The 15,897-nt window shown below is 38.1% G+C and overlaps 1 protein-coding gene across 14 annotated transcripts in view; it reads left to right on the plus strand.

The window, feature by feature from the left end:
- Window positions 1-15,640, plus strand: part of LOC106485329 (uncharacterized) — a 41,287-nt gene extending 25,647 nt beyond the window's left edge. For 8 of the 14 annotated variants that reach the window (XM_067305873.1, XM_067305877.1, XM_067305871.1 and 5 more), the window contains one exon: window positions 15,133-15,640. In XM_067305873.1, coding sequence (XP_067161974.1) covers window positions 15,133-15,414 — 282 coding nt within the window. In that variant the 3' untranslated portion in view covers window positions 15,415-15,640. The other 6 variants (XR_010885764.1, XR_010885765.1, XM_067305879.1 and 3 more) reach the window with 4 other exon arrangements.
- The last annotated feature ends 257 nt before the right edge of the window (window positions 15,641-15,897 follow it).

Here is a 15,897-nt window from a genome sequence, read left to right on the forward strand (position 1 = left end):
ATCTGATACTGAGAATGCTTTAGCTTCATTTCAATCTTCTCTTCTCAAAATGTTTTTTTCCACTGTGAAGATTCCCCTTATATGATGACCTTAACTATATAGCTCTGCTAGGCTGGCTGGGCCACTTATTTGCTGAGAGGAGAGCTGAGTTTTAAGGACTCTGAGGTAGCCAGGCCTCCACTCTTCTGAGGCTCTTAAAGACATTTTTGAACTGGCATGAGAAATCACCTGGGACTCAGAGTAGACCACAGGGTACGTAGGACAGTATTTTCTCTGCACCTTTTTCTGCTGAGCAGAAGAATTGCTGCACTGTAAACAAATGTGCTTTTTGCCTCATTTTTAGATGCTGTGAGTTATACAGCAGCACTTTGGATGTAATGAATGTATAGATCATTGTGACCAGATCACAATCTATGAGTATATAATGTTTCTTGAAAATGTCTAGGTGAAATAAAGAACTTTTTGCTACTCTTGCTGTATTGGTATCAAGGATTACTGATGAGACCAACATGATCCTGAGGCTTTGTGCTACTGATGTTTAAATACAATGCAGAACTAACTACAGGGTTTGGTTAGCAAATTCCTTCCCAGATTAGGATATTCAGGGCTTGTACTGCTGGAAACATAACCTGAAACTATAGAAAACTTACCTGTCTCCAGACTTCATCACAAGCCCCAAACTTAGGTTCAGTAACATGCTAACATTTATAAAACTTTTCCACTAGGTTCCCCTGATTTTAGCAGTGATATTAATTAGAAAACTAGATAGCAGTTTTCAGAATGAGTAGGACAGTGATATACCAAGTCCCTATAAAACCTATGACTCTTCTTCATTGTCTGTGGAGGAAACCTAACGATACTACCTCTCTAATGTGAGTGCAGGGGACATACAGAGAAATCTACACTGACTGAAACCAAATGTATTCCACATTTAAAATTTGCTAGGGCTCATGACTTCATGTATCTCAACAGACACAAATGAAGCCAGTAGTTTCTAATAAAGCACACCATAGCTTCTGTTGATTCAGACTTTAAAAAGACATCTAGTTTTGGTACGCAGTTCATTCTGAACCACTCAAGTTTTGCATGGCTGGAAGAGGGAGGGAACGAGTTTTATGTATTCTGTGTCAGTGTGACAAGACTGCTTCTCTGTACAGAAAAAATGCACAGAAAATATTGAGAAACTGCAAAACTTCCTCAGCAAAATATGTGCAGTTTTGTCTAGCACTAGCTTAGGGATTCTTTTGCTCATATTCATTTATATTTGAAGGACTTCATTTGGTTTATTATTTCTGTTTCTATATAGGTTCAATTATTGGTGCAAACTCCAGAAATGGAAGATTTTAGACATAGAGCTTGATTAGGTCACTGATCATATGTGACTATTAAGGGCACTTTTGAATAAACTCTCTGTGACCAGCCCCATTGAGGCCAATACATCTATGTAATTCCGGTGCTTCTGAAAATCCTACCTGGAAATGTAGAATTGGGAACTGTTTTTGAAGACTTTGGCTTATGAATTTTACAGGGGACTCAGAAAGTCCTAACAGTGGTATTCAGGCATCACTGCAATCAGTGATGCTGTTCAGGCTATCAAGGCTACTCTCAGAAGAGCCTCACTGACTTCTAACAGCCAAGGTTCAGGTCTTTATTATTTGGTACTAGGGTCTCATAAAAATGAGAAGTTAAGATCAGGAGCAGATGATGCAGGAGACAGTGCTGGCCATTGGACAGAGAATGGCAAATCATTTCATGTCTCCTCGCTATGCTTTCCCTGTCAAAGGAGAGCTAGCATTGCCTGTTTCCTCTGCAAAGAAGTTATGAGGCTCATGGGCTGGAAATGTTGTCTAAAACCTATGGATTACTGCCACCTCTCTGGGCCATGGGAAGGTTACCTTAAAGGTGATGGCACTTAAGTGACATCTGTATGACACATGCCATAGTGTCCACAGATTGGAGTCTATGCATTGTTGCTCTAAAACTAGAGAGGAAGTGACTAGCAAAAAAGGGAGAGAAACACCAGGGAATAAAAGTACTTTTGAAAGAGAAGAAATCTACATTTCAATGAAAATCCTTTCAAGGCATTTCAAATAAGAGTCTGAGAGAAATAATTACAAAGTTTGGAGAGAAAGAACGTTAGCTTTGATATCTTTTTCTTCTATGAAGCAATTAAAATAAGCAATTTTTCAAATACTAAGCAGAAAATTACTAATGGCTGAACCCAAAAGCTTTCATTTCCTTCTTGGGGCCTTTATTCTTCTAAAAAAAGACAAAAAAAAATGTGAAGGTGGTTTTCCAGATAGATTAATGCATAAAGCAGTCGCTAGTTGGATGTCATAAAAACTACAGCAGCATAGAATAGCTGAGATTAAGAGCTAGATTTAAATCATGCAACAGTCCAGTTAATATCGATGTCTAATTAAGAAATGCATAAGAAGTCTGTAATGTTGATTTGATGGAGAAAAACTCTAATAGGGTTTCTTTTGGAATTTTCCATTTCAATTGCTGTGTAGACTTTTAATGGATGTCCTATCCAGTCTTTGGTATTAGCAGGAATCATCCTCAAATTAAAATCAAGACCTAAAATGGAACACAGGTAGACAAATTAGCTTGTCTGGAAAGTAGTCTGTATAGAATGACAATGTGAGCTCAAGCTGAAATTTTAGTACAAATAAGAGAACAAATGTCTCAAATCTGGCATGGAAACCTTATCTGCTTATCGTTTTAAACAATTTAAAACCCTATAATTTTAAACAATGCAGTATTAAACCATTTCTCCACCTCTCTAAGCCTTCTCAAATCCCTTACAATTCATACACAGAAATCCATGGACCATTAAGCATTATTAATTATTCTTTTTAAACAGAAAGGCTTTCTATATTTATGTATATTAGCTATATGTAGAGGTGGGTTCTTTGCTTGCAATTGGATTTAGAGCACACAGTTTGCTATCACTATCAACGAATTCCATTAATTTCCCACTCCTCTCTGGGTAACTAAAGCTCTTAAACACTTTGAGCAAAACTAAACCTGTGGCATCTGCTATGTCACACAGATCATCAAGGATGTTTAGTCTCCAGGTACAAAAGAGAACCTGGTTTTAAGCTGTATGTCATTGATGCCCTAAAGTTGCTAAACTATGAGCAGTGTAACTGTTAGCATGTACAAATAGCAAAGACGGAGAAAGCATAGCACTAGATTAAAGCAGCAGTGTATTTGTTACCAGCACTTTGTTGTTGACCCACCAAATCCGGAGGGATTTATCTCAAGAATCCAGGAAAACAGCAAACTCAAAGTAACCCCTATGACCTAGGGAGCAAGCACACTGGGGAGTCATTTTAAAGTTCATTAGAACACACTAAAATACAATGCATTGGCCATGGTAAAACAAGGCATATTATTCCATCTGTCTACACATTTCTTCCAGAACTAAATCTATCTAGAGACCTTTCAGAATTATATCATTAAGCCTGCCACTTCACTTAGCAAACAAAGTGGAAAAGACTGGATGTAAAATCAGAATAACAGTGAAAGTTCTACACTCTGAGTCACCATTATTGCCTGAAATGTCATGGTCTAAATTCCTGTGTGGCATTACTCCGTTGACCAATTTGGCACAAATACATCATATTAAATAGTGATACCACGGCACCAGGGATGCCCCAAGGATTTTTCTCCTTGGAAGAGAAGGGGACTAGGACATTCTCAGTGAGGCATCCACAGCTCTGAATGATATGGAAGGCCTAACAAATGCAATGCGGTGACATTCAGGTTATCATGAGAGTTTGATTTTTTTTTCTCCTCTTGACTTTATGTGACTGGGAATGTATAACAGGTAAAGATACTTCCAGATGATTGCTCAAAATGGAACACTGCTTTAATGGGTTGCTTTGCCTGCAAGTTGTGTTGGATTTATGCAATATTTTGAAAAAAGAGTATGAACAAGGCTGCTTTTTGCAATAATATGCTGTACAACAGACAAAAAAATCCCGAATCTTAACTTGTCCGACAAACTTGAGAGGCACAAATTCTGTTAGTTTTACTAAATGATAGGGAAATTTCTACTTCCCCCCCAAAATGTCTTTTTAGATATTATGACAGTCATGACCTCACTGCAGTTTAGGTATTCCTTCTGAGAAGATTAAAATAAACCAGTATGCCAGTGATCTCACCACAGTAAATCCAGCATACAAAGACAGTACTCCTCTCAGTGAATTTCACTGCTGTTGATGTTTCACAGAGAAAGAAAACTGATGAAGGGGATGGTAGTGAAGTTCAGATTGTGATGGAAAAGGAATGATTAAATCTTGGATAGATGGGAATATGTTTTGAATGTGTAAAGGATGCATCTTATAAGGAGGTGGGAATCAAGAGAACCTCAAGGCTTCATTTGCATAAAAGAAGAGCAGAAAAAGCATCATAACATCATTGTGGAGAAATAAACTAGAGGTACAAGGCCAGAGACACATTTTTCCAACTTGGATTTCATATTTGGATTTGTCCTACCTGATTCCTAACTGTCATACTTGTCACTCTTTTAGTTGTCTCCGTGTCTGTTCTCTTTCCCTTCTTCCCCCTTCATCTGTATTTTCCTTGTCTCTATGAGCCCTCAAAACATGTTTTTCCATATACCTCCGATTATTCTTTGAATATATACGCCTACTATTCTCAACTACGTGCAAAATACACTTTGCAGAATACATACATACCATCCTGCCTTTACACAAAAGTGTGCAGGTGCTTCATCTATAGCTCAGGTTCTTCTGGCTAAAAACTGTTTCCTACATGATTACACAATTCTTCACCAAAGGAGTCTTTAGATTATGACAGCTCTGACCTAGATCGGGGCCTTGAACACCCTCTAAAAGAACTCAGGAAGATGGGGAGGGAGAGATGCTTTCTGTTTTCTTTCTTTCTTTCTAGAAGAATCTATAAATTAGTACTCGTGTAACTGAGAATCCCACCACATTTTTAATGTGCCACATTCTGAGATGCAAAACAAGAAAATCTTCAGAACACGAGTACAGTGTTGATAATGTAATCTTATCTCCTGAGCCCATGGGTATACCTCAGCTTTGCCTTGAGATCACACAGTTAAGTGATGAGGTGATAAACTGGTTTCCCTGCTCAAGCTGAATGGCACGTAACCACCAAGGGGCCAGTTTTGATGGTGGGAATATGTTCTTCCACATCCCCTAACTTTTCAGAGAAAGATGGATTAGTGCTACCAAATTATGCTTCCATCCAGCAGGCCTCCCGTATAACTTCTGCTCCATAATTTGGGGCAGGTGGGAATGGCTGCCACCTCTTGATCACCGTACACTTGGCAGGAAGAAACGAAACTGCTCATTTCCATCTGTGGCATTTCTCAGCCAGGAAGAAAGCCACAAGGCATCGAACTGTAGGCTGGGAGACATCAGAGCAGCCACCTGTTAGACACTGACAAAGAAAACTCAGAAAACCGCAGAGCAGAGATGAATTCCCAGGACTAAGGAAGACTGATATAGAAACGCTGATGATACCTTTCTAGCCACCAAACATGATTTTTCCTTCTAGGTGAGGCAGAGGACACAAACATGCTCTGCAATAGATAGATTTGTTTTAGTGAAGACAGCACCGATCAGTGATTAGCACTGTAGGATAATACATGCTGCAGTGTTAGTGGAAGTCCAAACAGCCCAGGCTGCAGTGCAGAGCATCTGTTATCAGCAAAAAAATGGCGTGTGAAAGGCTTTGCAATTTCTGGACTTGTGAGCCTATCTGGAAGCACAGACTTCCCAACACAGAGGGTAGTCGGAAAACACTGGGTGTGCAAAAAGATCTCATCTCCCCGAAGATTTACCAGGTCAGCTCTGTCCAGGCCAAAGCAGCAGGGACTAGGTCCTCAGCTCTATTTTAAGTTCATTGCTCTATTGATTATGAACAGGTATTTATTGCAGATCAGGATCTTGAACCAAGACTGGCCTATCAGCTAATGCTGTATGAACTAAATCATATATTCCCCAACTACAGATAAAACCCATAGCCAGATTTAGCCTAATCATCACTTTTGCCAAAGAAGAGAGAAACTCTTTGAGGTAAGATCCCTTGGATATAATTTTTTCTCTCTAGGTTAAAGCAAGGCTTTAGCTAATACATCTCTGAGTCATAATGTGGATTTGCACCTTTCCCATTAAATATAGCTGATTTGTGTCCAAAATATTGCTTCTATTACTAATGCTCACTTTTATCTTCACAAATTCTACATTAGCTGCAAGTGTGAAATGCCAGCTGATCCACAGGTCTCTTGCTGCCTGCAGGAGAATAGTACATGAAAAGACCTGATTCTCAGAGGTGAGGTCATCGGTATATCCATTTGCACATCTGCTTTGCTAAACAAAAAACTCCAGAGATGTGCAAACCTCCAACATGCACAAAATGGGACTAGTTCACTGGTCATTTAGCTCTGCATGCAAGAAACTGTGTTTGTGCTTCTCTTTTACTCTTAACAGGTAGGTTACAGAATTAGAATCTCGACACGTGACTCTGCCACTATCCAAAAAAACTAGCATAAGGGCATCTCTGCCACCGACTCTCCTCTGATCTGCTGCTTTTTAAATCTACGTGGTTTTGGGCTTTTAAATACATTTAGATGAGTTAAGGGCCCACGTCCCAAGACAGATATTTTTACTGAAATCTTTTGGATAGTTAGTTCTCCAAGGCAAAAATTTTTCTTGTTCTATGCTTGACTTTGTACAGTATAAGGTAACAGTGTAACGTATAATGCTCAAGCTTGGAGGGCACTTCCTGGCACCAAGACAATACAAATAAATATATTCCTGGATATTGGATATAATTTTATAGCATATGAACATGTGTCACATGACTTCTGCTAACTGAACTGAAATTATTTGCTTTGTATACAAAATATTTGCTGTTCAACAACAGGTAGCATTTTGCTAGTCTTCACATGTGGGCACCTGTATGCTCTATATTAAAAAGGAAAAAAAGATGCTTCTCAGTGCTACATCATACAAGAGAGGTCAGGATACCAACAAGTAAAAAAAGAGCATAATATGTTAACCAGCTTCAGAAAGTTGCTTATGTTCAATGTTTCACTACTTGGACTACGTAGACATTGATAGCAGAAAAAGCTGTCTAATCAGAGTTCCTGTAGAGATAATTCTCCTGGAGCCTGCCTTTCACAAAGTTATCCGGATTTGTTTTTTGGGGGCTTCAAGAGAAGAGTTCAAATATTTCTACTTCCTGCTGTTAATATATTTTTTCACACCTCAAAAAACTCTTCTGATTGTAATGTGTTTGCACTTGATACCTAGGTATTGGTTCTTGTTCAGTGACCTTTAATACACAGTATTTTGTGCCTCATACATTTCACATGATATAAAACACTGATCTCAGTATAATTCAAATGCTGACAAAACTGGTTTCAATTAATGTGATTTTATAATCATATGTAATAATTTCTGGATTTCTGCTAATCTAAAATGTCCCTTAATATCCTGAATTAAAGACTTCCACAGGTAATCTGTATATGCTAGTTTTCCTTTTTTAATCTGTCTTCATCTACTGTAAATATTTGGTCATTTAATGTCATCACAATCCTGGTTATTCTGGATTTAGAGGCCATTTTAAACAAATGCATCCCAATTTCATTCATCACTATGCATTACAGTTTTCCTCTCTTAATTGACTCTATTTCTAAAATTTTTTTTGGGATAGTGGGACCTTAATACCTGAAATGAGAATACAGGGACTTGGTCATCAGCTATGTGTTTGGTTAAATGGAATTTAGACCTACCATCCCCATAGTGATTTGATTTGAAGCAATTAGTTTAAAAAAAAGTGATTTCAAAAATCCATTTCATACTGAGAAAGTCATGAGCATAATGCATAGGTCAGAGTGTTTTTCATGAACATCTGAGATCTCTGGCCTGAAACTATGCTACTGGAAACGTGTATTTCCTTGAAGGAGCTGTTAAAAAAGTGATTTTCACAAGGATCAGAAAAGATGCACTTTTCATGCTGAGGAAAGAAAACACTTTTCAAAGAAAAGTAATACTGGAAAAGACTCATTACGCTGGTATGTTAAAGGAACCGCATCTTTGTGGCAGACAGTATAGCTTGTATTGGATTTCCATGGAAGTGGCTATTGAGTTAAAAGGTGTCCTTCTCCCCTGAAACTTACACTACAAATTCAGTGTAAAAATTTGTGATGTTTCATCAGACTATTTTCATTACCTACTGACTAATAGAAATTACATTTGTTTCCTTGGGCTGTGGAATACAGACATAATAAACCCACGGACAGAAAGGGGAAAAAATGGAGATTCTCTTAGGATGAAATAATGTGAAATAATTGGGTTTGAGAAAACAAGAGAGTATAAGACGCTCTGGATTTTTAAAGAAAGTTGAACTTTTCCCAAATCCATGCCTATTAAAGCTTTATTTTCGTTTTTGTCATTTATAATTAAGAGAAACTTACAGAGTACTTATAGGAGTTTTAGTTTCCATTGAGAAGTGCCTTTTCCAAGATTATTCTGAACGTATTACTTTAGACCCCTGGGGATCATATAGGCAAGATGTATATTATATGCATGAATATTTCTGTCTACCACATCTTTGTGATGAGAAAATATCAACTTATACTTTCTCCTGTCCTTGGTCCTTATTCCACAGGGGATAGTCTTAATTACCACCAAGTCAATTTACTAGTATCATGTGAAGCGGTACAGCATCATTGCTATGATGACTTACACCTGCTAAGAATACGATCATTGAATTTTAAACCATGATATTTTAAGTTCAGAAGCCACAGAACATTTTTCTGTCTCTACAGGACCTCTATAGGTACAATTACTCTCCTTTGTTTAACTTACTGGCACATTGGTTCTAAATGATATGGAGTTTTTGAAAACAAAGACACCATTTTTAAACATTTGCGCTGCCCTGAAAAATTTAGAGCACGCTCCAATAATGGTTCAAATCAACTCAACTCTAAACATTAATTTCAACAACCATGCATCAGGGTCATACTCCTGAAATATTTAAAGGGATTCTAAAGAATTCAAAACCAAAAATATCTCAGCTGAGGAACAGGATCACTGTAATCTGGCCTCCATTTTGTGATTACAGGTATTTTTAACCCATGGAGGCTTATTCCAAACTCTGTTGAAATCAACGGGAATTATTCCATTGACTCCAGTGAACTCTTCTTTGTCACTACTTAGTACTAGCCTAGCTTTCTTAGGGAGAAGCTTCTCACTGGATTAAGGAAGACATTTGTGCATCAGGCTTGCTGGAGATGGCTGGCTAATGAAACATGGGCAATTTTATAAACACATCATGGAGGGGAAATGCCCAATAGAAAAGATGTCATCTAGACATCCAGAAATTATAGTCTACTTGTAACAGAAATACAACAGGGTATGTTTACTAATGAGTCATGAATTTCTCTATAATTGTTTCCACATTTGGGGCAACTTCTTCCTAAATCATCTACAGAAACACTGCAGTTGAAGGGAGTTTTGATAGTGGTTATGAGACAGTAAGATCAGAACCATAACACTTCTAATATATGATAAAAATTACATATGTTGGGAAGGATTTTTTTGCTGCTCATATTACTTTTCTGAGGCTTCATTTCAATCTTTCACTCTCTTTTTAAAGCTATTTTCTTATCCTCCTTCTCATTTTCTAATATAAAAACAGGAGTTCTTATCAATTTAGAAGAGAAATAAAACTAAATAAAATTCAGGCAGAACTGTAAAGCATGATCTATTTTAAAGTTCCAGCTCAGATAATAAGAAACTCTATTAGACTATTTTGTACTGTACTTCTCTCATGGACTCAGCTTTCTATAGTGCATTCAGTGTTGTAATAATGCAAATCAAGTACAAATTTTAATAACTCCTTCCATTAAAATGATCTATTAATGTTTTAAGACTCTAACACTTATGAGCATGATTCTAATTGCATGATTTTGCTGCAGGCAGGTTTTAAAGATTTGCCTGATCTTCAGATATTTGCACCTTTAGGATTATTTTAAATAAATTAATTTTTGTAAGAGCTTGAATCTCTCAGTAACAACAGTTGGGTTTGGTGATGATTGTCCTGTGGATAATTGTAGCATATACAGTTCCATGTGAGGGGAAACTACGTAAATTTAGAACTCCTCAGCTTGGAAAAGAGGTGACTAAGATTTATAAAATGACAGTTGTTATGAAGAATGTTGTGAAGAGAGGAATGTTTATTCACCATTTTAGAACAAGGATCAAAAAAGGTTTAAAGTGAATAAAACAGAGTATTGTTACATAGCACGTAATTAAATTGCAGGATTTTCTGCCACAGAATATTGTAAATATAAACAGATTCAAAAAGGACTAGAGATTCACGGAAGATAGTTCTTTGATATCATTAAATATTCTGGTTTTATTTAACTTGTACTATCAGCCTTTCTCTAACTCACTGAGTGATGGGAACTGGGAAAATATATCTGGGGAAGAATAACACTGTGTTTGACTGCTTCACACTTCCCTATATATCTGCTAGGGGTTTCTGGCATAGATCAGAAAATGGGCTTGATGGACCTTTGGTCTAACCCAGTACAGCTACTCCTACATAAGATGAATGGTTGTTTTGAAAGCTTGCTCCTCTCTCCAGAAGCCTGTCCAAAAACTTGGGTTTGCTAGACATTCTGCACATTGGGATAAGGAAAAGAGACAGGACAAGCTTTGGAAAGAGGAAAAGGAGGGAAGCAAGACTTGCACTGAAAGCATTTGCTGGGTGGCTTGTGAGGGCCCTCACCTTGCAACAGTACCCAGGCGTTATCTCTAGTGGTAGGCTCTTGGCCACTGGCACGCTTGCTCTCCTTGTTGTATGAATTCTTCTTCCTCTTGAGCACCACTTGAAATTTATGGCAGAAGGTTCTCCTACTTCAAGATGAACTGAAACATCAACACAATCTCGCACTCCAAACTCAACACTTTTCTGTAGAGAATTTACTCCAACTTTTGTCCTTGGCAAATGCCTACATAAGCCTTGGACAAATGAACCTCAAAATAATTTTGGTAATTTTGTTAGGGGTTAAAGGATTACTATTTATTCAATGTTGCTTATCATATGCTGAGAAGTGATTCCTTGTCTGTAAAAATAACATTATGTTTTGTAATGAACACAGCTCTACCCACTCTAACAGTGCTAGTTCAGTAACAGTGCCAGCTATTTGGTGTTGAATTCTGTGGTTTGCATGATGGAAAAGAAGAAAATTTTCCCTGAAATATCAGGTGTGTTTTTCTTACAGGATGGAATCCTCCTAACAGGAAGACTTGCTATGGATTTTACATTCCGGCAAAGAAATAGTGCTTAAGTTGTGCAAAGCCTCCTCAGACACATTTTTACATCAATGGAAATATTTTAGATCAGTCTTATTTGAGAGGAACAGAAATGACAACAGACCATACGTATGCAGGCCTCAAGAAACATAAGCTTTTACATTAATGCATGACAGAATGGATACACAGAAGCATGGATAATTTTAACAGCATATGAAATTTTGAATGTTGGATTGACTCAGTGTACCAAGTTCTCAATAATTTCACCTCAGAAGCCATTCCAAATAAAAATACACCGAAATACTGAATTGATGATACAAGTGGATTATGTGCAGAATAGAAGGGAAAAAAATAGTAGAGCTGGTCTGAGGTTTTTGATTAAAACCTTGTTTTGGAAAATGCCAAACAATCAGAAAGGTTCACAGGAAACAACTGGTTTTGATGAAGCTTACAATCTAAAGGAGAGAAAAAAATAAAGAGTATTTCAAAATCACTTCAAGTGTCCAGCCTGACATTTTCTAAATTACCAGTTATATTTACTTACTTTGAAATATGTTTTGGTTTCAAATTTTAATTTATAAATGAAACTTAAAAAATGAATTATTTTGAAATTACTGAACTGAAACATTTCAAATGACCCACTCTGATTTTTTTATAGCTTATCAGTTAGCCAAAGAATTAGTTGGAAAAATGGAATCCTAAAAACACCCAAAGGACAGAAAAAGTACTTCCCTGCCAGCTATAAAATGAGAGAAAAATATAATGGCATTTTCATTAGCACAAAAATTTTGCAAAATACCCACATTTTTGTAGAAATTCCACAAACTTAAACTCGGACACACTTTAGGTTTCTTTCATTCTCAGCATGATGTTTATATATGGTAAGTGACAATACTTTTTACTAGGCCTGGTCATACACACTCTCAGATAAATAACTGGAGAACCTGGAAAACCAGGGTTACATGTAAAAGGTGTTCCAGCCTCTACAGGAGTTATAGGTCCTATTTCATACATTGTCCCAGGAAGAAGTTCAGGAAGAACAGGGAATTTCACGCAGCTTTAGTCCACAGACCAGTGTGTTTAAACAGAAAATGATGATTAACTCTTAAATAATTTGAAGATGATAACTTGGGCTACCCAAGGAGAAGGAGCCTTGGACCCCATCAGGGGCTGAGCTTGGGAGGAGAGGAGGAAGAGGAAGTCCTATATGGCTACACTATGGTGTAATGGCATAGAGCAAGAACATCCTTAGATGCCTGCTAAATTTGTCGGGAATTTCTCTTCTGAACTATTACGCCCAGCTTTCTCCGGAACAGCCTTAGTCCTTTTACTTGTGAGCTATCTGGAAGTTTACTGTCTGCCCAACACCTCAGCTGAACCACGCTAAGAGTTAGCTAATTACATGTGAAAGCTCTAATTTTCTTTATGTTTTTCTCAAGAATGTGCACGTGCAGGCAGGCACATGAGCAAACTTTTACTAATGCTGTAAAATTGCAGCACCATGTAGAATCAGTGTACCAGTCAAAGCATTATAAAATATGTTGCATTCTCTCTGCCCCGTCTGTTGCTTTCCCCCACCAGGCCACCACCAATGCCTGTCATTCCTGATTTGCAACATCACCTGTTGTTCCAATGCTAGGCTTCTCTAGACCAGAAACTGGAGCAAAGAATAGAAATACGTGTTTGTCATTGAACTGAACTAAGAAGAAGGAAGAGCAGAATGATAAGATCATAGCCTGCAGCACTTTGTTTATGAGAACATCCTTCCAGTGATATATGTCTGCACCAGGTGAAAGTATTGTGTCACCCATAACATATTTTAAATGCCAGGGCTGTCATGCAAGAAGACAATGATGAACAAGTTTAAACAGAATATGGTATTGTAGCCATGTACAGAGTGTTACCTTTAAAGGCTTGCACTGGTAGTGTTCCTTGGCAAAATGTTTCCTGTGTTGTATTTCCCTGTAGAACCTCCTTCTCACAGCAGTTTAGACTAAATGTAACTGTTTCTACTGCAGATGAACCAACGGGGTGATACATAAACCAGTGCATTTTCTCCCACAGGTTTTTCTGGCTATTTCACATGGCCTCCCTATCATATATATGAGCTTCTCAAAACTTCTTGGATAGAGATCCCACTTCACTTGGCAAATAGGTAAATAAAAGTATGCCTACACTGTGCACTGAAGTGAGCGCAGGGACCTGTCCCAGGTCACTGCGTGTCAGAGGTTTACTTGGACTAGCTCTAGTATGCATCCATGAACTGAAAGCACTTTAGCAGTTGGAGCTCCCAAGACCACATCTTCTGGTTTAGTTTCACCCCAAAGAATTCAGCTTGCCTGCTCTGAGATTGCTTCATATTGTGGAGCATGGTAAGCAGGGATGATTGGAAGTGTCGCTTCAAAAGTGCACTCCTGGGCCAAACTGAAACGCAAATGCTGAAGGTCCTATTGTCACAAAGCAAGTATGCACAGTTATCATCTACACGGCAGTTTTCTTCACAGATATTTATCTTGAACTCAACTGCACGAACACACTCACCACATTTATAGTGCTGTTGCACAATACGACTCATTTGCTCAGACTGACAGCTCAAATTAAGCCTTGGGAAGGCCAACATCCAACACATGATATTGGATACGGGCATGACCATATTCACCTTGGATTCAGGTGAAAGAGCTTTAGCCATGTATGTCACATGGTAATGAAGGCAACTGTGACACCACAGAGTTTTATATTTTTGAGGCAAGCCATGGTCAGAGCCATTCTACAAACCATCCAGTGTTAATAATACTTTACAAGAGAAAAAAGGGCATTTCTGATTGCCTGAAAAAACTCCAAAGAGCTAGGATTTCTTAAGCACTTATTGAGGTCCAGTGTGGGCTTTGGTAATTTGTTCAGTGTCTCCCCATCAGTTTTCCTTTCCCTAAAATGGAGACACCTTACTTTTCTCACAAGGTTATCAGGAAGGTTTTCAATTAAAGTTCTTTATAAATGGAAGTGCCTTGCAAACAGTATTTAATCACCTGACTAAAAATGGTTTCCAAATTCTTTAGGCAGTACATTTGTTTTTATAGGGACTAGTCACAGTGCCCAGCTTCATATAAGGCTGCAGGATCATACACTGCATCTTTAAGACATAGTTTACTTCTGAATCAGTAAATGTACTAGACAAAGCAGCCATTATTTATGCATTCCTGCATACATGGCAAGGTGAAAATAATAGAATAAACATCATATACTTCATTATGATATCGGTTTACACTTCCAGGGTACACAAAAAGAGGCCATTTCATCAAGCTAATTGCCTGAAAGTAAAAGAGAGAGAACTTTAGCTATTAGTCTATTATGGGGCTTTTTTCTTAATCACAAATAGGGGCCGTGTGTCCCCAGGGGGATGTGTATTCTAATTTACAATTGAACTACAGATCAGAGCAATCAATCTTGTGCAGCACTTTTACAGTGTAATTGCTGCAACATAACAAATAAAAAAAAAGCAGCCTAAGTCGAGTTTCAGCTTGAGGTGGAGATATTTACCAGGCATTGGTTCGGGGTGGGAGGGAGGGAGGGAGAGAAGAGAGGCGCCAAAGCCATGAATATGCAATGAGGGCTCATTAGTGCCCCAGTGTTGCCATGACGAATGGCATTATCCCCAGACTGGTGCAGCCTAAACATGAATTTTATAACGACCCATTTATCATGACTTGTCATGGGTTTCTTTACTGTACTTTCTACTGGCTCTCACACCTTCCACCATTATCATCTCCGAATTCCTTTCTTTTATTATTTTTTCTTATTTTAGGTTAGTTTTTGGTGTCGATTCCCAGCTTATAAAGAGAAGACGACTGCAAACAGCAATATCCTGGCATTCAAGATGAGTTCAGAGCTTCGTAAGCTGAAGACCCAGTGCCAAATATGTAGGTGGTCTTCAGTTCACTTACTAGTGGATAAATGTTCTTTTTGTCACAAGTATCTGCAATCTTGTCAGTTGACTCAGCAGAAAGGTCTCAGATTGACCGAACATCAAGACAACTATCTTTCTATTCTGGCAGATGTGATGGATGAATCTGTTTTGTTGACCTAGGCCTGTCTAAAAGCGCTCCTCCTCAGCCCATTCCAGCTATGTGCACAGTATAAAAACCTGGCCCTCAACTTTACGTTGATAAAGGCACTAAATCGGATAATTAGACAAAAACTGCTTTCCTCCACAACTTCAGTTAAACAAAAAATGTACCAGATGTGAAATCTAAGTAATAAGAAAAGCATTTACGTTCCAGGAGCAAGATATAATAGTCAACAGTAAAGGAAAATAAAATTACTGCAAAGTAATTAGTGTGTCTGCCTTTAGCTCATTTTTGGTCGCTGCACGTTGTCTCTGTTTTACTGCTGTCCCTTTGGCCTACCCAATTCCACATTTAATATACCACTGCTTATAAAGAAATCCCTGTGGCTCAGCAGGCTGAATTGCCACTGCCTGGATAGGGCCTGCTCTGTGGTATATAGAGACTTTCATTTCCCAAGTTATGAATCTGACATCTCATGGCCAAATCCATGCCAAGTTTATTTC

This window comes from Apteryx mantelli, chromosome 15 (assembly GCF_036417845.1).
Source record: "Apteryx mantelli isolate bAptMan1 chromosome 15, bAptMan1.hap1, whole genome shotgun sequence".
Classification (NCBI taxonomy): domain Eukaryota; kingdom Metazoa; phylum Chordata; class Aves; order Apterygiformes; family Apterygidae; genus Apteryx; species Apteryx mantelli.